This window comes from Gavia stellata, chromosome 36 (genome assembly GCF_030936135.1).
Source record: "Gavia stellata isolate bGavSte3 chromosome 36, bGavSte3.hap2, whole genome shotgun sequence".
Taxonomy (NCBI): Eukaryota; Metazoa; Chordata; class Aves; order Gaviiformes; family Gaviidae; genus Gavia; species Gavia stellata.
In genome coordinates, this window is record NC_082629.1 from 1,127,843 (window position 1) to 1,155,263 (window position 27,421).

Here is a 27,421-nt window from a genome sequence, read left to right on the forward strand (position 1 = left end):
GATGTCCTTGAATTTCAGCACAGTTTGTCTGTCTCTTGTGTTGCAGATGTCCCACGCAGCAGTGAGTGGCCTTTGCAGGGCAATCAAGCTTCAATGTGAGCTCTACTCCTCTCGGCAGATTGCAATTTGTCTTGACCCCTATTGTGGACTAGGTTTTGTGCTCTGGTGCCTTTGCAGGTATGACTTTTGAGGGGAAAAAGGAAAAGATTAACTCTTGGCTGGTTATAAATGGGAAATGGCAGTCCACATCTTTATCTGGTGTAATTACAGGCAGATATGTTGACATTACCAAAATGACTAATTTACAGTAAGGGGAGAAATTGTCTTTGAACTGCCAATAATATGTTCCCTTTTCCTGCAGATTAGCAAGATGTTATCCTATCTTGATTATGTGTATTTGTGCTGCCAAATATTACTGGCTCCAGAATGTTTTTTGCCTTTCTTCCTTGATTATATGTTGCAGTAAGGGAGTTCTCGTTCTGTAAACTGTGTGGTTGAGCCAGTTCTCTTCCTTCACTCTGACAGTGTGTGTGCACGTTTGTGTGTGTATAAATTGTTATTCTTGTACAGTAAGTTGTATTTTTAAAACAATGTTGCTACAGAAGGTGGGCATTGGCGCTATTATCAGTTTGCCTCAGATGCAGAGTCCCACAACCTGCTTTTGGTCTAGCAGGAATGTGACATGAAAATACAGTAAATATTAATTTAAAGGTAACTACATGCTACACAAAAACGTTTTCTTCCTTAATGTTCTTCACAGCGTGTATTCTGGACACCAGTCAATTTTAATTCCTCCTATGGAGCTGGAATCCAATCTTTTTCTCTGGTTATCTACTGTCAGCCAGTATAAAATAAGGGACACTTTCTGTTCCTATTCAGTCATGGAACTGTGCACAAAGGGACTTGGAAACCAAGTTGAAATGTTAAAGGTAAGAAATGTTTTCTGAATGTTATGTTACATAAATTAAGGAAACTGGTAGTAAAGCAAAGCGATGCGATTGTTAAATACAAGAGTTTTCCGGTTGCAGAAGTCCCCAGTCCACAGCTTGCTCAAAAAGCAAAAGCAACAGAAAATGTTTGTAGCCCCAGGAAATTAAAATGATTGAAATTGAATAAGGTGTATTTATTACGGTGTAGGTAGCACGTTGCCGGCGAGTGTCAAGAGACTGCTAGGCAAACCCAAAAGGGAGGATGCCAGCAGCAGAATGCTATGCAGAAGAATCGCTTATGTAACAGTCTGCAGTGAAGGCTCAGACCAGCACATGATGTAAAGCACACATGTTAGGCGATTTGCTAAATAGAGGTGTTTTCTCTTTGGAGATGAGAGGAAGGAAAAAAAAACAGCTAGATAAAACGCTTGAGGTGGCTTTTTGCATGGGCTTTACTGAAACAGTGTACTCCATCTATGAGATTAAGGATCAGTCTCGTTCTGTTGGTGGCAGAGTTCTGGAAGTGTCTGCTTCGTTGTGTGTCACCAGTTAAACAGAACAATGCACAGGTTCGAACAGCTGGCTAGTGCTGTTCACTGCATTCATGGTCATGTCTAGAAATAATAATGGATTCTGGTCCCAGGAGGAAGAAGCACTGTTAATGCATATTTTGTTGTAGCAGTACATCTAGGCTCTGGCCAGACACGTTTTATAATTACAAATAGAAGCTGAAAAGAGGAAATAACTTGAATACAACAACAGGGTTTGTCCTTCATTTCTTGAGTGATTTCTTTGGGATTCCAGGGATAAAAAACCAAATACCACTTCTTGTGAGGGAACAGATCTTGGTGCAGTGTGGCAGAGGTAATTAACGTATACAGTCCTTTGCACTCATTTGTGTCTTTTCCAGGCACGAGGAATTAATCTGTCCTGTGTCCGGACTTGTGTGGTAGTTGCAGAGGAACGGCCGCGAGTTTCTCTCACTCATTCCTTCTCCAAACTCTTCAAAGACATTGGCCTGTCGTCTCGTGCTGTAAGCACCACCTTCGGATCAAGAGTCAATGTTGCTATCTGTTTACAGGTAACCGAGCGCTTTCTGGTGCTTGTCACTGGCATCAGATTTCCAGATTCCATTGTATTCTGAATCGGCAAACTTCCTAATCTGCACACACTTCTGTGTTGTTCGAGTAGCCCAACATCTGCTTTGTAGAGAACAGCTGGCACAAGATTTAAGCAGCTTCTCTTGTTTTCAACTGCCAGATTATATCACAGATGCTCAAAACAACTGAAACATGACATTAGAGAACCGTTTATTTCCATGTAAACAAGGACTCTAGTTGCCCCAGGGCAGATAGCTGCAAATGCTTGGGCTGTGTCTCCATAGCAGCTCCCCCTTCCCCAAAGATGCATCCCAAACCGGGTGTTACAGTCGGCATAGAGAGGAAATAGCCTGTTTACTGAAGTGTTTCCCTTAGTGCAACTGCAAAGGTGGGGAAACGTGAATGTGAATTTTGCTGCCAGTAAGAAACCCCTGGAAACGTAGATGAGCTCAGGCAGAAGTGACTGACTTCTGTAGATACATTAATTGTTTTTAATCATGTTAACTCTTCAGGGAACGTCTGGGCCTGATCCCACCACGGTGTATGTAGATCTGAAATCCTTGAGACATGACAGGTACAGTAAGTTTACTTACACTTATTTAATAACTCTATATAACATGTTGTAATGTTACTGAGCTATCACACCTCTCAGTAGATTTCAAGTCTTTTTTTCCCTGACAATGTTTTCTTTACCTTCAGAGTACGTCTGGTGGAAAGGGGAGCTCCGCAAAGCCTGCTACTTTCAGAGTCTGGGAAGGTAATTTCATGTTATTACCTGGCGTGGCGCACAGCAGCTGATGACACCCATTTGGATTTATGCCCCTTACAATGTAGATGTGTGGCTAGGAAAAGGTAGTCTTGTGGCATGGCTTGAGAAGAGGTGATAGTTGGTTACACTGCTCTCTGGAAAGTTAGTTTGATTTATAATAATCTGGTGATTTAGGAGTGTGCTTTGCTGAAACGGTTGGGAGGATGGATTGGTAAATGATACAGTAAATGAACCATATCAAAAGTGTCTGCTGTTGTATCCTTGAAATTAGCATGCATTTGAGATTTACTGTAGCTCTTATTCCCTCCTTTAAAAGCATTAACAAAAAGATGTTTCACAGTAGTTTTTAACATTGTATTCTGCAAAATCAAGGTCTAGCAACATTTACAGGCCTAGAATCCCTTACCTCTGTGGCTCCTGAGTCATCAAATACATTCATACCGTTAGCGTACATGTCCTAGCATGTTTTATACCTGTTTGTAATTTGTGGGTGAAATCATGTCTTTCTGGAGGTAAATGAACAGCCTTTGTATTTTAGTTATATGTGAAGATAATTCACATACAGATTACATATGCCTTCTTGTGATCTTTAGATTTTACCTGGAGTCAAAGTAGTCATTGTTAATCCTGAGACAAAAGGGCCTCTGGGAGATTCTCATCTTGGGGAGGTAAGTGCAGATTTGGCTATTTAGGAGCTTCTGCTGTTGTCCGCTTCTTGAGCTATATTCTCTCTGTTTAGTTATGTAAGTTGCTGGGTGACAGTTTGTGAGTGGTAATACTTGCAGGCCTTTTTAAGCTGAATTCTTGCTGGAGTGTTCAGAATTTGGGTGTGTTGTTTTACCGTCAAGTTTAAAGAAAAAGAAAGCCTACTAGAAAGGAAGGCTTATTCCACTCTAAATCTTGCATAACTGGCTTACAAATAATCTAATTTACATTTTGCTTTCTTTATCTTGATTACACATCAGTATCTTTGATCTGTGTTGATAGATTGTTATCCATTTTTGGACTTCACATGTTATAAAAAACCACAATTTATTTACTCGGTTAATCCTCAGCTTACAGTTATTAGGAGACTAGATCTGCAAGATGCATTTTTAAGATTCTACAGGATATTTGGAGGTTTGAGCTAAACGCAAAACATTTTTAGATCTTGAAAATCTTAGATAAAAGAGAACCTTCTTGTTACAGTTTATCACTGCTTCATTTTGATGCTCAACAGATGCTCTGGTTTTGTAGTGTGCGGATCTGACTGTTTTTCCACTTCCTGTACAGATTTGGGTCAATAGTCCACACACGGCCAGTGGCTACTATACTATCTATGACAATGAAACCCTTCAAGCTGATCATTTCAACACTCGTCTGAGCTTTGGCGATGCTGCTCAGACGCTTTGGGCTCGGACTGGATACCTTGGTTTCGTTCGTCGGACAGAGCTCACAGCTGCCAGCGGAGGTATGGCAGAAATTAGTTTTTATCTTTTAAATGCAGATGAAGAGTTTTCTTTCATACTATGCAGCGAATAAGTCCTGATCCACATGTCAGGATGCAAGAGACACTTTGTTTTATCTAAATTCCATTTATTGTCTGCCGTTTTCTGTTTTCATGGTATGAATATGCTTCGTTTCCCATCTCCTCTCTAGAGCGCCATGATGCACTGTATGTTGTTGGAGCACTAGATGAAACTTTGGAACTGAGGGGACTGCGTTACCATCCAATTGATATTGAGACTTCTGTATCTCGAACGCACAGAAGCATTGCTGAATGGTAAAACAGACGTGAAAAATGGATTCATCCTAACCTAGCAGAAATGTAGCAATGTTTATGCAAAGATGCAGGATTTAATAGAAGAAAATACGTAAGGCAAATTCAGATATTTTTTGTGTTACCACCATCAAGTCATGCACCTCATTTCCCATCTGTAGATCAGAATAATACTGGGCTGACTGACTCAATGTTTTCTCACGAGCCTTAATTCAGAATAGAAATGATGATTTCCTGCTTTGTGCTGTAAAGAGCCATTTATATTTGAGTCAGTGACAGCAGCATTTAGTTCGTATGTCACACTAGATAGTACTGAGATGTGTTTGAACTGATCTTTGACACGTCAGGACTAGGTCTTCTTGGAGTTAGGTTGCTTGGAAATGCAGCCCAAAGCAGGGGATAAACTCCATCTAAGGATAAAGAATTGTAAACTTTGGATCTTTGCATTGGTGAAAATAACTGGGTTTTCTGTTTGTTCTTTTTAACTTGTAGTGCTGTATTCACATGGACCAACTTGCTCGTGGTGGTTGTGGAGCTGTGTGGCTGTGAACAGGAAGCCCTGGATTTAGTTCCTCTAGTTACAAATGTGGTCCTGGAAGAACATTACCTAATTGTGGGAGTGGTGGTGGTAGTGGATCCTGGAGTTATTCCTATCAATTCCAGAGGAGAGAAACAACGAATGCATCTCCGCGACAGTTTTCTAGCTGATCAGTTAGACCCCATATACGTAGCCTATAACATGTGACATGCGGGGGGGAGGTGATGTTCAGAAACTTCGCGGGACCACTGAATGACAAAGGGTGGCTCTAGAAATGAAGCTGGTGAAAATTACTAATACTTGATATAAAGTTTGAGATTGCTGCCATATTCCCTTCATCTCATCCTGTGGTATTACGATCACGTTAACTACCAGCGGACAAAAGGAAATGTGGTAGACAATGGAAAACATTTGTAACAGTTTACTGAAATATTAGCTTTATAGAAAATGCAAAGTTGACAAGTGTGTGAGCTACAAAATTCCTAAGGCCTTTACCGTAGTGTTACTTTTTCATCTGTTGTACATATTTGTATTTTTATCTAATACTGTTTTAGGATTATATAAGGGGAGGGTTTATTTAGTTAAGATAATAAACTATTAAGAAAAGGGTCATCAGAGTTCTGCAGTTCCCTACTATATAATGTACTTTGCATCTGTACTGTAGCTGTTCATTCCATGGGATCACACAACTTATTTAAAATTGTGCCATGACCAAATCAATAACTTACGGAATCTAAGAGTTACTTATTCATATAGATATTTCTTGAATTTAAAAAGAATTTTGCCTATATTTTAAATATGTAAATATTATTATACATAATTCACTTAGAAGACTAACTTGGATAATGATGACAGCTGAAGGTAGAAATTTTTAAGGACAAGTAACTTTTGTGGTCCTTAGCATAATTACATTTGGTTAGACAACTAATGTGAGATACACACACCTTTCACAAGTTTTCTTATTTCAGTATGTAGTCTTTTATTGCTGGCCAGAAGTGTGTCATAGCGTGTAGAAACCTATGATTTTAAGGCACATCTTTCTAAGAGAGGCTGAATTTAAAGAGTAACACGGAATTTGGTAGAAATCGCAGTGCAAGTCCAAAATGCTTAACTGAAATGATGCACCTGAGCGACAGCCTCTGCCTCCACCCTCTATGACACCTTATGTTTAAGGGGGGGGGGGGGGATCGTTTAGATTGACACACAGTTAAATTCACTGTTTGTGCGATTCAGTCATTATTCCGTTCAGTTCCCTCTAGGTAGAGCAAGAAATATTGTAAATAGGCTTTAATGTAAACTGGGAGGCAACAACCCAGTTTTCCTCAAAGCATTCACTAGAAAGAATTAGATAATTCTGAGTTTTAAGTTGAATGTAATTTTTTTTTTTACAGGAAGAGGCACAAAAATGAGATAGAGCAATCTGAGTAAACACATCGTTAAATAACTTTGTGAAAATTAATATCCCAGCCTTCAAAATATCATGTCAATTTTCATATTAGTTAATGTAAAGAAACAGAAGCCTTAGAGTCGTGGGTGTAAGCTCTTGCTGTTAGGAAGCAACTGCACACCGGGCTGAGGGAGAGACAGTGTTTAAGCTTTGACTCAAAATTATCTTTCTTTCATCTAATACTTAATAATCTGTTAAGAACAATTAAATTCCTAGGGGTGTTAAGAAAATTATTTTGGAAGCACTGAGAGCTGATACCAGATATTGCAACAGGGTTTTTTGAGTCAAATGTGGTACAGAGTGTAAATAAACTTGGGTTTAGGCAGTTTTTAAAAGGTTTATGGTATGAACTCTGAAGATCCTGTGGCGGTTATCAGAGCAGAACCCAGTGTATCTGTAAGCAAACCGCAATTTTGTCCTTGAAAAACTCCTGATGCATTCTGTTAGTTCTTCACTGAAGACAAGAGTACTAACATGCAGATAAGAAGCTCTGAATGATACTTTTGAAAAATATTTGGTGGGGGAATATATTTAGAAACTGGAAGTTGTTACGGCAAGTCTAGACGTAAGATTTCTTTGCAAATGCCTCAGTTTACAGGTGCAAGTTTTTGAACACTTTCTTTTTCTCTATCCACCGCAGTAGTAAGGCGCCGCAGATGCAACTTTCATGGTATTGTGCTGCTGCCTGGGTGTGAAAGGTTGTTCTGTTAGCAGTAGGGATACTGCCTGGGTTCTCAAGATGTGTGTTCTAAAACACCTGTGCTTGAAGTCTTTAAATATATTTAACAAATTGGCCACAAAGTGAGGAAAGTGACTAATGCAATTGGTACTGCAACTTATTTAGGGTGTAAAGTGCACAAAAGTTCTTCTCCCTTCTCAGCTGGCAAAGTCTTGTTATTACATGTCATGCCTCACTTTTTATTTTTTATGTTTTCTTGCACAGCAAAGTGACTTGCTTCATTTCAGTGTTGCCCATTTCAGAAAAAATTCTGATGGTCTTGACCTTTTTCTTACTCAAATTAAAGCTTTAGATAAACTGTTTCAACAAATACTTTACTTGTCCATTGAAGTGGATTTTAAGTACAATTCTAGGATTGTCTTTTATTTTTACTCACATTTTTTCCAGAAATAAAAAATGTGTGTATTCATTTGATCAGATTCCCAGTATGTGGCAGATTGACTTTCTGAAATGGCATTTTGGAATTACATACTGGATTATTTTTATTTTTTTTCCTTGTTTTTTATTTGGCTAGGTATTGATAGCTTCTTATGGTTTGGGGTTTTATCTTGCAAGTTTACTGAGTACTCTTAATCTTTATTCTGGCATGTTGCATTTCTCTGTGTTAGAGAAGTTTACAGTCCTGCCCATAGAATGAGGTAACATTCCGTTCTGTGTGCTATAGCAGCTGGCCAGTTTTGACTTTATTGAGTGCTTTCGTCCATGTTCGGCACAGTGAAAGGCAGTGTACTGGAGAGGAGGAGGTGTGGAGCTGTGAACCGGGAAACCCCGAGTCCTCACTCCAGCTCTGCTGATGACTTGCCACACGACCTTCAAAGGGTCATTTCACTCCTTCAGTTTCTTCATCTGTAGATGAGGATATTATCTAATCCTTACAACATCCCTGTGAGGTAACTAACTGTACAGCACTAAGTGCTAAGTATGTTTCATTGCTAGCCTCTTTGAGGTTGGGGTCAGTTTGTTCTTCCAGACTGATGAATGATTGTTTGGTTGGCATGGGAGGGCTGTCAGAAGATGTGACCGGTTGGCTTTACAGCGGCTGCTTGGTGTCATTCCATATGAGAACAAACCGAGATGCTTCACTTCGGAAAACTGGCAGGGCCGCGAATGTTCGGGTTCAGAGTTGGATGCGTCTCCGTAACTGCTGAATCAAGTCCCGGGTCCCAAGCAGCAGACTTGCTGTGCTCGTTTGGCTTTGCAGCTCATCCACTTGCAGAAGGCAAATTATTTCCTGCTGTTGTTCATCAGGGTCCAAGCTAACAGCTGCAGTGAAACTTAAAAACTAGGAATTCTTAACACTTTGAACTAAAACATTTTGTATGTCTTACTGTTTATGAATATTCCCTAAGCAAAATTTAAAGTCCTGTTTTGTTTAAAATTTGCACTGCATTTCTGATTTAAATAAATGTAATTAAGATGTGTCATACTAACTGTCCTAAAAATAAGGTTGTAAAAACGAGATAAATTTTAGCCCTAAATGCAATTTTTCTTTAATTTCTGTCAACCTACTTACCATTGTCAAATTCAGACTACAGCATTATGTAATTATGTATAAAGTTTTTATTTATTTAAAATTAGATTAGATACACATTTTTAAATTTAACATCTGGCTGGACAGTGTTCCATTAACGCATTGATTGTGTTTCCTTTGTCTTGTGTTAATAAATATTGATGCCTGATCGCTTGCTTCATTCTTCATCTGCTGGTTCTCTGAAGGATTTTTTTTTTTTTTTTTAAGGAAGCAAATTTTTCCTGGTGAAAGGGAGAACTTGTAAGTATTTTTGCAAATATGTTACGTGACTTGTATACAGAAATGTAGGAGACCTGAAACTGTGAAGAGCCGAGCTCCCTGCACTGCCGGGGCTGGACAGAGTTCTCTCGTACCCGCAGCAGCAGGCCCTTCAGCTTTTGAAATCAGAGTTGTAACTGAGCTCACCCGCCGAGGATGAACTAGATGCAGTTTTAAGCATGACCTACCTCCTATTTAAGATTTTAGTGTAGTGTTAAATATTATTTACTCAATTTCTGATTAGGATTCAGGACTGGTGTGTTTCATTTTGAACTGGAATTCAGAGAGATGTCTAGACTCTTGGACCTTGGCAATTCCCAATAAGATGTGAGGGGTTTTGTCCTCTGGAGGGCTGAAGCGACTGTGTAAGGCTTCATTTCAGCTGCTGAAATAGAAACTGTGCTGGCATGTGAGATTTAACACTGGATAATCTCTGCTGTCCAAAACTAACCTCCATGGGTTTTATGAAGATTTATTTTAAATATTCATAAATGTTAAGATAGAGTTTAGTAGCAGTGAGGATGTAATTATTATTATTATCAAACGCCAGCTACCGTCCATGCATGTACCTGTTAATGGTTGTGTGTTTCTGGCTTAGAATATACTTGGACACATTATTTCCTACAAATGATGAGTAGCAATTTTACTGTGGTTTCTTTTGAAAGCATTTAATTTTCAGTAAATCTTCCTGTATTTTAAAATTATTTGCATAATATTGGGGGAAACCTCTTGGAAAAAAAAAAACAACAAACCCAACTAACTAACCTCACATTGTTTCATCAAGTAAATTGAAATAGGCAATAAATCTTTCCTTTCTGTAAATACATTTAGAATGGAGTGATCAAATTTCCCAGGTGTCTGAAGAGTCTTGTTCTCATTGTCACAGCTCCAGCCCAGGCACATTCTCTGGTATTGTAACACAGCTTAATCCTACCTGGGTAGGTAAAACTCTGTGGTTCTCAGAAGAGAAACCTGGAGAAGGTGAAGCTCTTCAGCAGTAGCTGTGGAAGGTAGCATCAGGGGAAGAGAAAGCATGCTCGGGATTTATTGGAAATAAATCATCCAGCTGCTAACGTAATGTTTACGGAGATGAAGGGGTTGGAAAACTGAGTCAGAACTAGGGGGGCTGCAGGGAAGTAAAACTAAAAGAAACCAAACATTGAAAACTCCGAATAAAATAATGTGGGAGTTCTATGTAGCAGCAAGGGAAAAAAAGTATGACACTAAAGCTTTAATAAAACCCGCTCTAACACAATTTTCTATAGTTCGCGTTAGGACAACACTCTGGAGAGGCTAAAAATCACTTGCCAGGTGTCCCTCCGGCTCCGTGTTTTGCAGGCAGCCCCCCACCACCACCACCCCCCCCCGCCCCGGCGGGCGCGGCGAGACCGAGGCCGGGGGGGGGGGGGCGGCCCCTGCGAGAAGAGCCGAAGGCCGCGGCCCTGCGCGCCTGTGAGGAGCCGGAGCCCGAATCCTCCGCGCTCCCTTCACGCCTTTGACCTTTGTTTAGTCTAAAGCCGTCGCTGTGCAATGCCTGAAATGCCTTTTCAGTAATACAGCTGTTCTGGAGATTAAAAATAAAAGAAAAGCAGCTACAGATCAGGGAACGACCGTCGTGCCCCTGCGCGGGAAGGCCAGAACGGGCCTTCGGCGGGGGTAAAAGCCAACCCCGCTGCGCTGCTGCTACTGTTGGGCGCTTTATTGTACGCCTGACTGCGTACACCCGTGTCCCGGCTGAGGATAAAGGGAATTACTGTGTTTTCCTCGGAGGCGAGCGCGCTCCTCACCCGCCCGGGCCGCGCCGAGGCCGAGGCCGAGGCCTGGGGGCTGCGCGGGCCGCCGGAGGCACCTTCCCGCCCTCGGGCCGGCAGCGGCGCTCTACCGCCGCCTCTCGATGGTACCCGCGGCTGGAAACGGCCGGGTGGAGGCGGTGCCAGAGCGGACGCTCTAGCCTCCGCCCGCGGGGCTCTATGCTGCGGGAACTCTATGGTGGGGATTTCTAGGCGAGGCCTCCGCGGGGACTCTATGGTCGCAGCCCGCCCACCCCGAGCGTCCCGCGCGGGCCCGCCGTGTTTACGATGCCGCCGGCGCCGGTTTCCTGAGGCGGAGACGGGCGCGGCGGCGGCGGCGGCGGCTCTCCCCACGCGCGGCCACCGGCGGGGCCTGGCGGGCCTCTGAGGTAAGAGCGGGCGCCGCCGAGGCACGGGCGGGCGGGGGAGGCCGCCCCCTCCCCTTCGGCCCGCCCGCCCCTTCCCCCCCGCCCCCGCCGGGCCGCGAGCGGCCGCTCCCGCGGGCCTAGGCCAGGCCCGGCCCGGCCAGGCCGCGCCGCTCCCCTCGGCGCCCGGCGCCGTCCCTCCCCGCAGCCCGCTCTCCTCCGGGCCGCGAGGGAATGGCTGAGTCCCGCCACAGGCCGGGGACCCGGCTGCGGCGCGGCCGCTCCCCTCGGCCGGGGCCCGCCTCGCCCCTTCCCGGCGGGCGGCCGCTGCGGAGGGCCCCCGGGGAGCTCCCGCCCCGCCGGCCCAGCCAGGTGCGCCGGGCCCGAGGCGCCGCGCTCCCCGTGCGGCCTGGGGCTGCTCGCCCCGCGGCGGGAGAGGCTGCCGCCGGGCCCGCGCCCCCGCTTCGCCCCGGGTGCTGGTTCCCCCCCGTCCCGAGCCTCGGGGCAGGGTCAGCGCCGCGGAGGAGCCTCCTGGAGCGGGGGGAGTCGCTGGGGGTGGGGAGAGGGCCCCCCCGGGCTCCGGCGCGGAGCTGTCGGGTAGCGACCTCAGCCCTGTTTGACGGGCTCCTCAGTCGGAGGGCAGCGGGGTCTCCTTCCCGGAGACCCTTGAGGTCGGCCGATAAGAACAGAGCGGTCACCTATGGATGGCAACGATTGCCGGTTTTTCCATTAATTTTGACAGAGTACCGTTTTTCTGAGCCGTGTCTTCCAGCACTCAAGGCAGCGAGTATCGGGTGGATTCGAGGCGGCGGGTTGCAAATTGTTTGTCAATGATCTCACTGATATTTTCCTCTCACAAATATCAAGACCCCTTATGTCAATACACAGGTTTTTAGACCGCAGGCTTTTATTTCTGAAGCTGCTTGTCACGGGAAAGCTCACTAAGCTTCATTTCACTGTAGAAGGCTGGGCTGGGGCGGGGGGGGGGGGGAGTGGAAGAAAACGCACATGGAAAGTCCTCCTGGAGTCTTAAGGAGTATTCTCATGTGTGTGTGTAGAATGCGATCCAGAACTGTAACTGGGTACATTGACTCAAGGCTCCTCACTTGCTTTCTGGCATGAACTGGTAGGATGTGCTGTCCTTTGCCTCTGGCTTTCACTGATTCCTGGAAAAAACTGGAGTTCTGTTAGTCTTCTGGATGAAAAAACTGTCCCCAAGTGTCTTAATTGCAAAATTAAGTAAACAGTATTTTAACTGCTGTAGCTTGTGAAGACAGCTTATTTTGAGACGTTAAAGAATGCAAAATTTCACTGGATTACTTGAGTATAATTTCACCAAATGTTTTAAATTACTTTTTGTAATTTGTATATGTCAGTATTTGACTCTTGTCACTTCGTATTTGAGAATAAAATTCTGTGTCCAGTATCCTTTGATTTCTGACTTTATAAAGTCCTTTAAAAATCAGTTGCCTCTTAGAAGAGTTCAGTACTGAAATATCATGCAGGCATTTCCTCTGCTAGATTTAAAAGGGCAAAACAGAACTTGGTTTCTTCCTTCGGTGCTCTTATGCTACAGCTCTCTCCTCTTGGCCTTCATGTACAGCTTTTATACTCCATTATCTTATTTTTTGCCTCCTGACTATGCTTTGAAGCTTCATCTGAGGCTGGGCATCCACGATTTTAGTCATTTTATGAGCATTTAACTAGAGACAATCACTGTCTCGGATAATCTGCATTGTAAACAGGCAAAAAAGAATAGCAAGGACAAGAGAGCAGTTCGCTGTCTATGGGGCAGTGAGGTAAAGAGTGGTTCGGCATGAAGTCTTGTGAAGATCGTTACTGCACAGGCACAGTGTGTCTTTAGCATTTTAGGATATTTTTCATCGGGATTAGTGAAAGTTGTGGGAGCGGGTTTTTCGTTTATTTATTTGTTCTTTTTTAATTGATACTCCTCAGGCCTTTAGGGTTTCTTTAGTGGTGGTTCAGACGAAGGAACATGGTATTAGGAGGGTGTATATGAACTTGGGGATGATAAACTAAACTTGCCCACAATGAAATGCGACATTCCTGTTTCTGTTTAAAAGGAAGGTATGTTTGAGACTCAACTCGGGTTTTAAGTGAGAGGAGTTTCTTTGGCTGGAGAGACCCGATCCTCAGAAGTTTAAAAGTCCTTCAAAATGAACTTCATAATGCTGCTATTGCAGAATCCTTTCATTTAAATTAAATTACTTTTGAGATGTAGCTGCATGGAGGCATTGGTTTTATTCTGAAAAGCATCATCCTCACCTATTTGATTATAAAAATATGGCTTGCATATGGATTGGAACGGTGATTATTTTCTGGCTAATAAAACATCGGGTGTTGCTTTTATGAATTCCCTCCTGTCAGTACTCTGCGACATCTAAAACTCTTCCCTCACCCCGAACTATGCAGCTGGTTTCAGCTAAACGTATATTCTGTGTTGGAAGTAGTTTTAACTGTGGTGTAAAAAGCCGAAACGCTGATAGATTTCCCGTCTCCGGTACTTCTTTCACAGCTCGCGAACGTGCAGGTTGAGGTTTTTCATTGGAAGTGTCTTTCTAAAGGCTGGTAATCGCTGTTTCAGGTGTTCACCGAAGGCCATTCCAATGGAAAGATTGTGGTTTTCCAGCTAAATAAGTTGTTTTAACAAGACAGAGGCATGTGAGTCTTCTTGTGAGACAGTCATGCAAGGCCAAAGGGCGTACTGCACCTCCTTTATCCAGTGGAGGATGGAAGATGCAGTAGTAATTTTCACCTTGTTACAATCGCTTGCTAAATCTTTTTTTATTAATATTATTTTACTAAGACTCATAGAAGTTGGATGACTATTTAGTTAAATATTGCAGAGCAAGCAGAGAGGAAGTGAACTTGAAAAATCGTATTTATAATGGGAAATACTTTTATCTTTTATTCCTGTAAGTAGGGCTTCACACCTATAAGAGAAAGATCAGCAAAAACCTTTGTGCTTTCTCCCCAGTTTGTTTATTTTGGGTGGTTTTGTATCTATCGGTTTCATTGTTTCTTGCAGTCTGTTTTGCTGCTGTTGTGAGTCTTTCATTGGACAATAAGGCAGAGAAAAACAGTAAGAGAGAGGGAGAGTCAGAGAATGTGGTTTAGCACTACAGAAATGAATTGGGTATTTCTGTAGCACTGGAAATTTATTTTAATTTTTGCTGTTGACTGGATTTCAGTTTGAGAGTGCCCTGTTTACTTGTGACACTTAGTATGTCTCCCTTTGCAGGGGCACACAACGTAGATTTTCCTTTGTAAAAAACCTAAAACTACGTTAGAGGGTGTGTAAAGTCGCGTCCCTTATACATGCTTGTCGTTAATTCTGCTCTTCATTTTTTATAGCTTCAAGATACTTAAATTCCTTTAGTTCTCAATTTTCTTTCCTTAACAGAAGAAAAAAAAAAAAGCCAAAGCAGTCTTTCCGACTCTCAGGCGAGCTCTGCAGCGGTGGCAACTGAAAAAAGAAACTGTTAGAGTTGCATTGCTCGGCTCCTGCACCGGGGCTGGTTCCCTGCAGGCACGAGCAGCGTGAAGCCGAGCAGGGCGTCAGTCAGGATCCTCGTCTCCGATTCACGCTCCCGACGATGCGGAGGGGAAAGCGCTGTTACGTTAGAGGCGGCAGCGACGCGATAATCTTAGCAAAGGCAGTCGGGATAGTTTTGAGGAGCCGAAGGTTTCCAGAGGGTGGGAACAGCTGAAGCACTGTCCTGCCCCCGGGAGCTTTTTATTCCAGAGTGAAGCCTTCGTTTTTGCTGCTTCAGCTTAAACCATGGATGAATTGGTTTATGTTTACAGACATAAGTATGTTGGGAAGCTATATCGTATGTTAGAGAACGTTTGTTCCGTGCCGTAAAGGATACGGTTTCATGTGTCGCCCAACCATCAGTTTTCTTTCCACAGAGTCCTGTTTTAGTAACTTCTTTGAGGAGTTCTGCAGTGGGACTCCTCAGATGAGTAAGGATTGCAAGAACAAGGTTCTGATCTTGGTGTACATTGACTTTTTACCCTCTAAGTATACGTCAGGCTGCAAGAGCTGTGGTTTATCTCAGTAGGGAAAAATCAATGACTCACATTTCCACAGAAAGAAATGTAATTTCCAGTCTCATAGCAACTGTCCTTTCAACAGTTTCAAACCTTCTGTGACAAAATGTTTAACACTCACCGATCATCTTTTAATGCTCTAGGCTGGTCCACCCACTCACGCCACCTAAAAGCATGCATTTTTACATCACTAAATCCCCCAATATTGGAGGGGGGATGCTGTCAAGACACACTGAACAGTTAAATATAAGATCTTAGAAATGAGAGGAGTGTTACTGACTGTATTATATGGAGACGGAGTGACTTCTGCAGGGTTTAAAATTCAAAACAGGGTTCGCTATACTTTGATTTAGAATCCCTGTTTTGTTTTTATACACCTTCAGATGTTTTAAAATAGGTTTGGCTGGTGGCTCTGGTAAAATATTTTGGAAAATTATTTTACTTAGAGCCAGATATTCTTTAGTGTAAATGCTTCATCTTGGTTTTATTCCTAGATCTCGTGACTTGACTTTGCTTAATTTTATGAAAAAAACAGGAGATTCAGTAAATACATTTGACAGTAAATGTCAGCACGGGGTGGGTCTGAACGAGTGCTGCCAGACGCTTGGACTGCAGGTGTTGTCAGGGCGAAAGGGGACTTGTCTCCCGGTCCGAAATGGGGGTTCGTGCTGCTCTGGCCTCCGAGGTCTCGAGAGCGGCGTGCCGGGCGCTGCGCCCAGCCTGCCCAAAGCCGCGGGGCGAGCCCTGGAAGGCTCCCACCGCCTCTCTCCCCTCTCGACCCCGTGAGAAGGCGTAACAACGCTCGGGGTATCGTAGGGGAAGTGACGAAAAATGCTGCGCTATTCCATAATAGAAAGTGACATCGAAGGACAAAGAACTAATTAAAAATGTCCAAATAAGGCTAAAAGCATTATGCACTGAGATTCTAGAAAGTATCAGTGGAGGTTGGGCACCTATCTGCTGTTCAAATTTATCATTAACTGAATTTAACTCGTTACTTTTCTTGTAGCTGATTATGGAAGAGGTGCACAAGAGCAGCAGTAACAGTTCAGTGACGCCTTCACAAACATCAGCTGTACAAGGTACAACACTACAGGCAGCTCAGCTCTCTCATATTGCTCAACAGGTAAAGCCTGGGCCAAATCTCAGCAAACATTTGAGGTAGTTAAGAGCCATTTCTGCTGTGCTACAAACTTTCTTAATTCTTGAGTTTTAGAAACACACAGAGAAGAAAAAACAAAAGAAGCTTGAGAAAAATGTGCTTGCTTGTTGATGGATGACCCAAAATTAATAAAATGGCTTGTATTCAAAAGACAAAAATGAATTTTCCTGCGGGTACGATGCAAAAATGCAGCCCAGCTTTTTTGTTAGATAGTACGTCCTTTGAAATCGTCATCGCCCTGGCATACAGGAGCTGCTTAGTAATGATTGAGGGCCTAATTTTCATTCTTTTTTTCAGAAAAAGCGTTTACAGCTCCTTTTGTAGTAATGGCAATCCTGGGTGTGCAGCACCACTTGGATTTTAGCCCAACGTGAATGTATTTAATGTAATAAATCATATGAAGTTGGAAATTTGACATACTTACTACAAGGTGACAGCACTTTCAAAGCTTTATCCTGAATTTAACTTTCTGCATCTGAAAGAGCGTCTCTTTCTAGACAGAGGCTGCTCCCGCAGCCACAGAGCTGTCCTGTGAAACAGCGAAGGTTTGCAGCTCGTCCACCGTTCACCCCATGGAGGCGATGTAGATTTTGATGCAAAATTTAGATAACTGCATGAGGCAAAGGCAGGGTAGAACATCAGCAAGCATCCTGTCACCTGTTTACAGGCTGTCCTCTGCTCTGTTTTTATATAAGGTTGCTAATGTAACTTAATGTTATGATGTACGATATGAAAGTAGTATTAAATGAAAAGTTAGCTGCGTGAGTTTTAATGATCCCTTCATCTTTTCATGTATTCCAGATTATTAAAAGTAGTGAAGAAATTTGGTGAGGACACTGGTTATTTACTTACGCATCTACGTGTATCACTTTAATCAATTTTTAAGTGCAAAGGCTCGTGCGAGTTCAATGTCAAAAATACAAATCTGCTAGAATGTAAAAAGTATTTTATGTAGGGGTAGCAGTAGCAATTAACTTTTTGCCAAGTAAATGTAAACAATTTCAGCTACAACGTTTATTGAAATTGATAGTTTTAAAATATTAAAGACCAGATGCCGTAATTTTTATTTAGAAAAATCTGCTCTTTGTTCTTCTTCCTTGTCCAGAGCTTGCATACCTTGTCTCCTTCAGTTTCCTTTTCCTTTCCTTTCGTTACAGCCCTTGTGCCTTGAACTTTCGGAGTAGATTGGTCGGCTTTTGTTATACTTAACTCTTGTGATTTCTTCTCTGTGAAATCTTTGAACCATAGCCTCGTGCTGGTTGCTTAAAAAAAAAAAAAATCCAAGAACACCAAATATGTACATTATTCATGCTGCCTTCTGCATTACTTCAGTATCGTTAGTCTGAGCTGTCCTAAGCCCTCGGTTTCGTCTTGATTTAATTTGAGTGCCCTAAACTCCTATTAACTTTAGTGGGAATTAAGGCTACATATTAGGCACTTTTATTTCTGCTTATCTGAGTCTAAGACACTCTTAAAATGGAATCAAAACTAAAAAAAATAAACTGCCACAAATGTGGGGCTTTATCTGTGCATATGGATGGAGTTACATGGAAGTAACTGTGCTTGCTTAGTCTCAGCGTTGTGGTTCTGAAGAAGTCTGTTTCACTGTGGTTCATTTAGAACTGCATGTATTGAAGTTGCAGCATTTTAATCTTTTGCACATAATGCTACATATTTGATTTTCCCCCTAGCCTAAGTCGAATAAGTAACTGTTTCAGCCTTTTTCATATGCAGATATGTATCTCAAAAACGTGCATCTTTGAAGGATACCTTCTGTGACTTAATTAGACTTAAAAGAAGCTTCTGCTAATGCATGTTCTCCACTCATTTTCCTACATATATGTATATATGCTTTCTGAACACTGTAGAACAAACGCTTTTATTAATGATTCTTTGATTTGTTTTAGATGTCTCTGAGAGGTCCTGCTCCCTTGACAGTTGTTCAGCTGCCTGGAGAACAAGTCCAGGTCCAGGGAGTCATTCAGACAGCTCAGTCCTCTTCTGTCATCCACTCCCCCCAGGTGCAAACAGTGCAGGTAACTACCGAACGTCTGTTAAACAACCGAGAATCCTGGTTTGTGTATGTGAAAAGACTTGTAAAGGCTCGTCTGACCCAGCTAACTCTGCCACAGCGCAGCCTTTCTGGCCCTGCTGTAAGAGATAGTGAGCAATCCAGTGACAGTACGTTGGGGATACATCGTTCTTAATGTTGAAATTATTTGTAGTGCTAAAGTTGCCTTTGGAGTTGAAATTAAACTATTTGACGTTGCCTCCCTTTATTAAAAAAAAAAAAAAACAAACCACAAAGCCACAGCTCTTTAGTTGGTGCTCCTAACAGACACGCAATCGGTGTGTTTTAATACCCAAAGAAGGAGAGTACAGAATAACTCAATGAAAAAGAGTGTTTGGAACAGGTAGACCTGAGTGGTGGTGGATGAACTGTTGATTGCTCACCTCACGTACGCTGGAACTCCATTTTTGTGGTACCTAAGTATTCTGCTTGTGTCTCTTACTCATTTGCCACATGATTTTTGTACAAGCCGCTTCAGAGAGGTGCCTTGGGAAGTTTGCAGTCAAGTCTGTTGCTGCTTCATTCAGTCCTTGGCTGCAGAGAGCCCTCTGGGCAGCACAGCATTGGAGTGCCACTGTGAGGGAACTGCCCTCGTCAGCCCAATGACTGGAAGAACCGTGCTAAAACGCATTAATTTGTTACTGATCCTTTGTACTGTGCTTATCTGTTCACACGACGTTCAATTGATAAACCATGAAAAGTAAACCTATGATGCATTTTCAGCTGTCGTTCCTGTAACATCAGATCACGGAAAAGAAAACACGTTTCTCTGTGCTGAAAACAGTTACGCATCTGTTTTAGTAGGTTGTCTTTACTTGAGTCTCCACTAATCCCTTTCCTATCATCCTGTTCTAGTTGCAGGGTCCCCGCTGACTGTATTCTTGCCATTTTTTTCTGTAATTTATGAACATTGTCGCCTTGTTGCTCAAAGGAGGAAAAAAAAGTAATCCATGGGCAGCTTTTTTTTTTTTTTTTTTAAATGTTGGTAGCAGGTTGGTCTTTTTGTCTCTGTAGCAGCAGTTAAGTGAGAAATGCTTTTCCCAGAGCTGTGTGCATTCTTCTTGACTTTTTGTTGCTGGCACACAAAGAAGTACAAATAAATGTTTTGTTAGCTTTTATTTAATAAGGAGCATCAGAGAAAAAAATAACAATTGCCAACTGGATGAGGACACAGTGGAATAAAGAGAAAATTACAGATAATACTTTGCATATTTACTCCACGATATGCTGCTGCCTTAAATATTATCTTCATTTGACTCTTACATTCTGGCTAACAAAATACACTGCTCTTCTGTCGACATAGAAGATTTCAAGTATTTTATAAGTTGGTACATAAATGGTGTTGCTGTTTCCTTTCCCACCACCTCCTTAGAGAAATTTGCGTCTGGGAGTGGCTCACCTTTTCAGACCACATCAGCTATTGAGATAGTTAGGCTTGTAAGATTTTTATGAAAATAATAAACCATTTGTATTGCTTCACACTGCTGTTTTAAACATTCCGGATTGATTAATCCTGCAGTTTAATCCAGCTAGAACAGCTAGCTTCAGATGGTGGAGGTTTTTCAGCTTTTAATGTGATTAATTAGTTTGGGAGAATCTCTTGAGCCTTTCTTTCTTGCGTTTGTGTATTTTTCATGCAGCTTTAGCTCATACACAATTAAAATGTGTGATCTCATCTGGGTATTTCTTCTGACGTGTACCGGATGACCACATGGAATGTGTTCTTTAGGTATCATCTTTGTCTGAGAGTGAAGATTCTCAGGATTCATCAGATAGCATAGGCTCTTCACAGAAAGCTCGAGGCATCTTAGCTCGTCGTCCATCTTACCGGTAAGTACTGTATGTAATATATTTTGTATTCTTATTTGAAACCAAAATAGCAACTTCTTTCAATAGCTTCATATATTCTGCCAACCTCTAAGTTGTTTTCTTTCTCTTGAAACATGCATTGGATCTGTTCACTCAGTAAACGTTTTGAGGATGCCATGTTAGCCATCATTTGCCACAAGGAAACTTTGACTTAACTGGAGATCAGCTTTGACGTGATGTGGCATAGGGAAAATTGTTCATCAGCTGTAATTTTACTCAGTCATATCATTTTACTGAAACGAGGAAAGTAGTCAAATGCCACTTCCTAGCTTTTCAAATGATCAGTTTGTTAGAAACTTAACCAAAATTTAGTATTTTTTACAATAATGTTCTGAAAATTTTCAAAGACAGTTTATGAACCTTCCTGCTTCTGCCACTGCTTTTCATTTTTTGAATGTTTTATCCACTCTTCTTAGTACTTTCTGACGGCTTTATCTCATCTTGACTTATGTACCAGAACAAATAATTTAGGAGGGATTTTATTATTTTGCATGCAGTCAAAAAAGATGGTGGAAAAGAGCAATTCTGTATCTTCAGTTACGGTAGCCAGGATAGGAAAATACGAGCTGTAAGCAGAGCTTCTGTGGGAGAACTGTTTAGCCGCGTGGGTTTGGGATCGGGAGTTGTCAGTTCTGCTTTTCTCTTCATATAACTGCCACTAATTCATCGTTTGGCCTGGGGTAAGATGCATAAAATCCATGCTTCCGTTGGTTCCTCTTTTAAAGAGAGATGTGTCTGGTTTCGTAGGGTATTGTTACGTAGGACATGAGTTGTTTGAGAAGCTGTGCAAGAGCTAAATTAACGCGGAAAAGAAATGTAAAGTCTTACTGCGTACTGAACGAGCAAAAGATCAAAGTTTTAAACTTTTCTGTAGTAATCATCTCATTTTTGGTTTAGTCTGACACCAGACAGAGCAAACTGGTTTTAACTGGATATACAAAGCCTATTCTTGAGAGAATTAGAGGATCAAGTTGTAAATCAGAACAATCTCTTAATAGACCAGTTACATATCCCTGGAAAATGCTTATGGTGGAAACTCTGCAGCTTTTACTGAAATGAAGTGATGCAGCTGCAGTGCTAGTTTTCGGCACACCGTTTTCCTGGAGATGACTGAAATCTACTGTAACTGGTGCAGGTTTTCGGTGCAGGCTTACCAGTCCAAACATCTAAGGCTTTCAGAGGATAATGATTGAAAATCTGGAATTCGTGCTGATTTGCACATACACATACTTTACAAATCAGTAGCTGACTTGAATTGCTCTTAGCTTGTAAAATTATTCAAATATTTAACTAAAAAGCTAGACTACATGAACTGCAGAAATGTAATTACAGAAAGAGTTTGAGGCAGTCACCTCATACAAAATTTTGTTAATTCCAAAAGCTGTTGTACATCAACGTTTTAGTGTTTATTTCTGCAATACAAAATAGGGATCGTAGCTGGTCACTGTTGCTGCAGTGATTTGTACTTTTTGCCTACTATTAGAGCTGATAAAGAAACTCTTTTTTTATAGAAAAATTTTGAAAGATCTTTCTTCTGAAGATACCCGCGATAGAAAAGGAGATGAGGAGAGTCCTGGTGTCTCTACTGTTACATCTATGTCCGTTCCCACGCCTATCTACCAGACGAGCACTGGACAGTACAGTACGTTACACAGAACATCTGCCTAACTGGACACATTTTTTATTCAACTTGCCTCAAAATACAGATTCTCTTTTTGTTACATATTTGACTAAGATGAAACTCAAAAGGTTTGGTTACTCATCTAACAGTTAATGAAGTTAGTACTGTTATTACATGGAAATAGACTGGTATCTAAAGACTCCAGATAAACTCAATGCTTCATTATCTTAATTTTGGGGTATTAAGATAAGATATTCAGAGGGTGTTGTTATGAAATACATAGCAGTCTTCTAGTGTTAGATTTAGTCCAAAACGTAAGGTCAGTGAAGATACCATTATATATATCATAGGGCCCCACCAAAAGGTGTTCCTGTGGTATTGGGGTGGTAGCAAAGAAAAGGATTTGTTCCTTTGATTTTATCACTTAGTATTCGCTGTGCTTGTGAACTGAAAAGTGACCTGCTCTGGCGCCTGGAGCATCTCCTCTCCATCCTTCTCTGAGTTGGGTGTTCATACCGCTGTTTCTCACGTCCCCCCCACCTCACTCCTTTGCCCATCTGGACTTTTTTGTACGTTTCCACAGAGGAGCCACCAGCTGTGGCCAGCGTGGGTCCGCATGGAGCCGGTGTCCGGCTCGGGGTGCTCCCAGGCCTCTTCTCACAGAGGCCACCCCTGCGGCTTCCCCCCCACCAGCCCCTCGCCACCAACACCCAGTCTGTTAGTCAGAACCCAGCAGCAAGGTCTGACAGGAGAAGGGACAGAGGGAAAAAGCCCTTCAGAACTGGCAGTATTTTTCAGCCGTGGAAACAGGCATACAGCCTGCAGATTTACCTTCGTCTTCTGTATGTTACCAATGTACAGCTACAAATATTGCCGCGCGTGTTCCTTTTTCTTTAAGTTGCCATTGCTGCGAATGGATTACAGCTGGCCAGCCCGGGTACAGACGGCGTGCAAGGTCTGCAGACGCTAACGATGACAAATGCTGGCGGTGCTCAGCCTGGGACAACGATACTGCAGTACGCACAAACGTCCGACGGTCAGCAGATACTTGTGCCCAGCAACCAGGTGGTGGTGCAGAGTGAGTACGCCTTCCACAATCGGTTAGAAATACCCGTCGCTAGCGCAAGTGTCACTTTCTAACCCAACCACGTTTTGATGTCTTATGCGATTATCACAACAGCTGCATCAGGAGACATGCAGACTTACCAGATCCGCACCACACCGACGACCACGTCCCTTCCTCAGACTGTGGTGATGACGTCTCCTGTCACTCTGACATCACAGACAAGTAAGACGGATGATCCGCAGTTGAAACGAGAAATAAGGCTGATGAAGAACAGGTATGTATGTGCACGTGGGCTGCTTTGATTTGTTAGTTTAACGTGCTGAAATGGATCTTCAAAGGGTGAATTAGGAGTCTCGTGAGCTGACTTTACTGATTGTGCCGTCAGCATGGTGTGCTGCATCCAGCGACTGCAAGCGCTGGAAATTCTGACCAAAACACAATTCTGACCGTGTTCTGTCTCACACAGTTTGGAGAAAACAGATTGGTTTTTCCCTGCAAACTGACCAGCACGTGTGTTACCCGATATTGCTAAATTTCATCCTCTCCACCTATCCTTGTGTCCTTGTCAGTTTGTTTTGTTCGTGATTGCAGTGCCAGCTCTCTCCTCTCATATTGGTCAGAATCAGAACACTCGTAAAATAGACATATCTCACATCTAAAATAAACGCTCGCTTCTGCTTGTCCGTTCCAGAGAAGCTGCTCGAGAATGCCGTAGAAAGAAGAAAGAGTATGTCAAATGTCTGGAAAATAGAGTTGCGGTCCTGGAAAATCAGAACAAAACTCTAATTGAAGAGCTAAAAACTTTGAAAGATCTTTACTGTCATAAAAGTGTGTAAGAAAAGAAGGTAAAACTTTTGTGGACTGTTTAAATTTCAGAGGAGAAATTTTTTTATACTGAATTTTTTAAACTAGATGAAAGGTCAAAAATGAAACTTTTCTACCTAGATTTCACAACTTAAAGACTATATAGATTTTATTTACAACATGTTGGTGACAAAGTACAAAAAAGGAAACAAGAAAACCTCACCAAAATTCCTGCTGGCACAACTGGAAACTTTATAAAGTCAAGAGTGCATCTACAGTAAAAGGACAGTCACGCTTTACGAGGCAGGTGATTAGAATTTCTTTGAAAATTTCTACAAATACCTCTTGCAATGGAGGCAATATTGGTTACAACTAAAATGTGGATGAAATGGAATCCTTGCCATAGTTGACATTATTAGTCACATTTATAACCAGTATATGTTTTGCTTTCTTACTCTTTTTCAATCCTTACCTTTTCTTTCAGTTATTTGTATGTAAATATTTTTATTTTAACCTGTAAGTTGTTATTTACAGGTGCAGATGATACAAACAGCTAGTACTTTGCTAGAGGTATAAATTATGTTTACTCTTTCTCAGCTGACAGTTTAAAAAGTTGGGTTTTTTTCAGTGTTTGCTGTGTTTATCAGGTTTGGGAAGGATCTGCAGAAAGCAGCGAGGGGCCTGGTCCTGAAAGCGCCTGAGGCACGTGAAATAAGGTGTTGACTTTTCTTGTGAGAACTCGACACATTCAGTTATTTTCAAGTGCGGTGCGGTAGAACGAGCACTGGTGAACTAAAGTTTCTGAAGAATGACTTCACCACAGTTCGTTCTTAGTTGCTGGGCGTGATAAACATCTATAGTTGAAAAATAAATGGTGTGCTGATTATATATACAATTAAACATGCATTGCTTATTCTGTCTGGAGATTCTACTGTGCTTTGGAACACTTAAACCAAATAGAAGTAAAGTGAAAAAATTGAAGATATATACCAAAGGGTTAATGAGGTTCTAAGATATGTTTTCTATGCTGAAAGTAGTGCAAAATTTCCGGACTAATTTTGTAAGGTAGGCGATATTTTGCAAAGTAATGGTATCTTTGTAAGAAAATATTCTATTGAAAACAGGTAGATGGTTGGTATATTTTGTAGCTAAATTGTGATCTTTACAAATTCTGAAATTGAGTTTATATACGTATTTTGACAGTTTATATATTTCATTTTAGTAAACAAATGAAATATTTTGTGAAGCAGATTTTCAAGCATATATTTTTATGGATACTACAAAGTCAAATGAGATCCTCTTTGGTGTAGGAGATATTTGAATTAATTTTGTATGTCTGTAGGCAACTTGCAAAAAAAATGGATCCTAAAGATTATTGGGGGAAAAAAAGAAAAAAAAAAAAAAAAGATCAGGGCTTTTTATTCCCCACAGTTGATGTTACCTGCACATTAGGTCTGATCGCTATCAGAGATTCTAGTTTGTACGATTTTAATTTGTTTCAGGTGAAAATCAAATGTTTGACACAATGGGGACTCTTTTGGGTGTGGAATCTCCATTCTTGGAGATGCTCAAAAGCCGGGTGGAGGTGGCCGTGCCCGGGCCGGGGGTGGGAGGAGGTGAGCCCCAAAGGTCCCGCCCGGCCTCAGCCTTCCGCGGCTCTGTGATTCTGTGAAATAGAAAAACGTGTATGCAGTGCTTATTGCATGAAAAATAACTACACTATTCTCCGTAGTTAGGATTGAATCCTGCTTCCAGTTATGTCAGCGGGAATTGCACTATGGACTATGCTATTAAAAAGGTGTTAGAGCTACGTGTGCGTGTTGTGCTAGCTCAGATCTGAATGAAATCAGAAGATGTACTCGCTCCCTAGACGCGTAATGCTTATCATACGGTCAGTCAGCATTTTTTATTTTACTCATTTTTGAATTAACGGACTTCTTAGCAAGCAGAGCTCTTTGCAAACAGTATGAGAAAGACTGCATTCCACAATCACATTGTTAGTAGGCTATAAAAGTATTTTTTTTTTCCTCAAGTTCCTAAATACATGATTGTTACGGACACGATCCACGATACGTTACCTTTAGGCCAAACTGGAGTATACATTTCTGTTCGCGATCATGTCAAAAAAGAGTGCTTTTGTTGCACATCAGAAATAGTGAGCAAGGCTGAGAACATCGTTACGTGAGGGAACTGCTCCAGAAGAGGCGTTCAGTGCCTCCTGCTTCTGGTAGTGGAATTTCGGGAAGAACGAACACCCTGGAACGTGCTTGGCACCGCGAGAATTGGACCTTTTGGCTCCGGCTCCCGCCGGGCGTGTGTACACTGTTTGGCACGTCTTTAAGAGAGTTTGACCTACAGTACTGAAACTAATTTGGTAGCTCCTCTGTATGGCATGTCGATCCTCACTGTGTGCTGTTGTTCCTTGACCTTCTTTTGTAATACCGAATAATAATAAAAAAAGCTATCAAGTGTTAAGACTGTAAAAAAAATGGTGGCCAACTCTTTCTGTGTTCAGCAAGTGAAACAAATGTAGTGCTGCCAGACATAACGTTAGTAAATTTTTATCCTCTTAAAATAGTGTTTTGGAAAGAGCAGCTTATTTTTCATCATGGAAATATTAAACAGTAACATGAGTTTGCTCTTCAAGTGATCACTTATCATGAAGTACTTCAAACTCTAGATTGTAAGAGAGTAAAATCTATATCCTGAGAGTAAGAGATGTCGTACCGAATACTCTTCTGCTGGTTATTTCCAAACAAAAGTACATGCTTTATATGAACTGTAAATATTTGTCGAAACAATTAGATGGTTGCAAATTTTGACCTTGGTAAATAAAGTCGCCAAAATAGAATTCTGATGTTCCTTATTTCTTTTTAATTAACGTCGAAGTGCAGTGGCTCTGGCCAAATGCGCACACAGTGGGTGGCATCAGATCTTTTACAGCGGCCAAGAATAAATACCTAGTCTATGAAACAGCACCCAGAGATCACCCAGGTGTGTCCTTCCAGCAGCCAGAGTACTAAGTTATTTGTACATCAATTTTACTCATCGCTACAAATAATTAGTGGAGAACAGCTTTTATTTTTCTGCAGGTCTTTTTCCCTTTTTACTTTTCAGTAAGCTGAGCCATGGTAACGAAACCCATTTTGCGCTCTGCTGGTGGTCACCCGGCAGAGGGAGTCTCTGCCGTCTCCGAAGTCCTGGTAGTATTCCTAAGTAGGACTTCAGCTTCCGACAGCTGGGAAAGCCTCGACATAGGGCAGGAAAGCAGCGTTTTCAGTTGGTAACATTTCCATATTCGGTTTCATTGTTGGGGTCAAGGCTGTTACCATTTCCTCTACTGTGGGTATGGATATGGAAGGCAGAAAACAAAAGGTAACACAATTGCAAACATGACCGCTGAAAAACAAGTATTTGTCCTTTGGTTCTTAGATTTATTCCAAAACAGGAGTTAGCTCTCTCTTCAAAGTTTTAACAGGCAGACCAAACCTCTGCGATGACGACGCAATGGTTTGTCCCTTCAGAAAGT

The 27,421-nt window shown here is 41.9% G+C and overlaps 2 protein-coding genes across 5 annotated transcripts in view; both read left to right on the forward strand.

Annotated features, from left to right (window-relative positions):
• Positions 1–8,886, forward strand: part of DIP2B (disco interacting protein 2 homolog B) — a 69,271-nt gene extending 60,385 nt beyond the window's left edge. Inside the window, exons 30-38 of the mRNA XM_059832858.1 lie at positions 47–177; positions 761–929; positions 1,840–2,010; positions 2,542–2,603; positions 2,729–2,786; positions 3,392–3,466; positions 4,071–4,248; positions 4,437–4,560; positions 5,050–8,886. Coding sequence (XP_059688841.1) covers positions 47–177; positions 761–929; positions 1,840–2,010; positions 2,542–2,603; positions 2,729–2,786; positions 3,392–3,466; positions 4,071–4,248; positions 4,437–4,560; positions 5,050–5,302 — 1,221 coding nt within the window. The 3' untranslated portion in view covers positions 5,303–8,886. The remainder of the gene's footprint in view (positions 1–46; positions 178–760; positions 930–1,839; positions 2,011–2,541; positions 2,604–2,728; positions 2,787–3,391; positions 3,467–4,070; positions 4,249–4,436; positions 4,561–5,049) is intronic.
• A 7,427-nt stretch (positions 8,887–16,313) lies between these two features.
• On the forward strand, positions 16,314–26,737 carry ATF1 (activating transcription factor 1). Of its 4 annotated transcripts, XM_009811483.2 has the most exons (7): positions 16,314–16,425; positions 18,369–18,497; positions 20,262–20,362; positions 21,913–22,043; positions 22,921–23,100; positions 23,203–23,362; positions 23,780–26,737. In XM_009811483.2, exons 1-7 carry the CDS (start codon positions 16,315–16,317, stop codon positions 23,922–23,924), a joined length of 957 nt encoding a protein of 318 aa, XP_009809785.1. In that variant the 5' UTR covers position 16,314; the 3' UTR covers positions 23,925–26,737. The 4 variants fall into 4 exon arrangements, with proteins under 4 accessions (XP_009809785.1, XP_009809787.1, XP_059688875.1 ...); XM_009811485.2 differs by lacking the exon at positions 18,369–18,497; XM_059832892.1 differs by lacking the exons at positions 18,369–18,497; positions 22,921–23,100.
• The last annotated feature ends 684 nt before the right edge of the window (positions 26,738–27,421 follow it).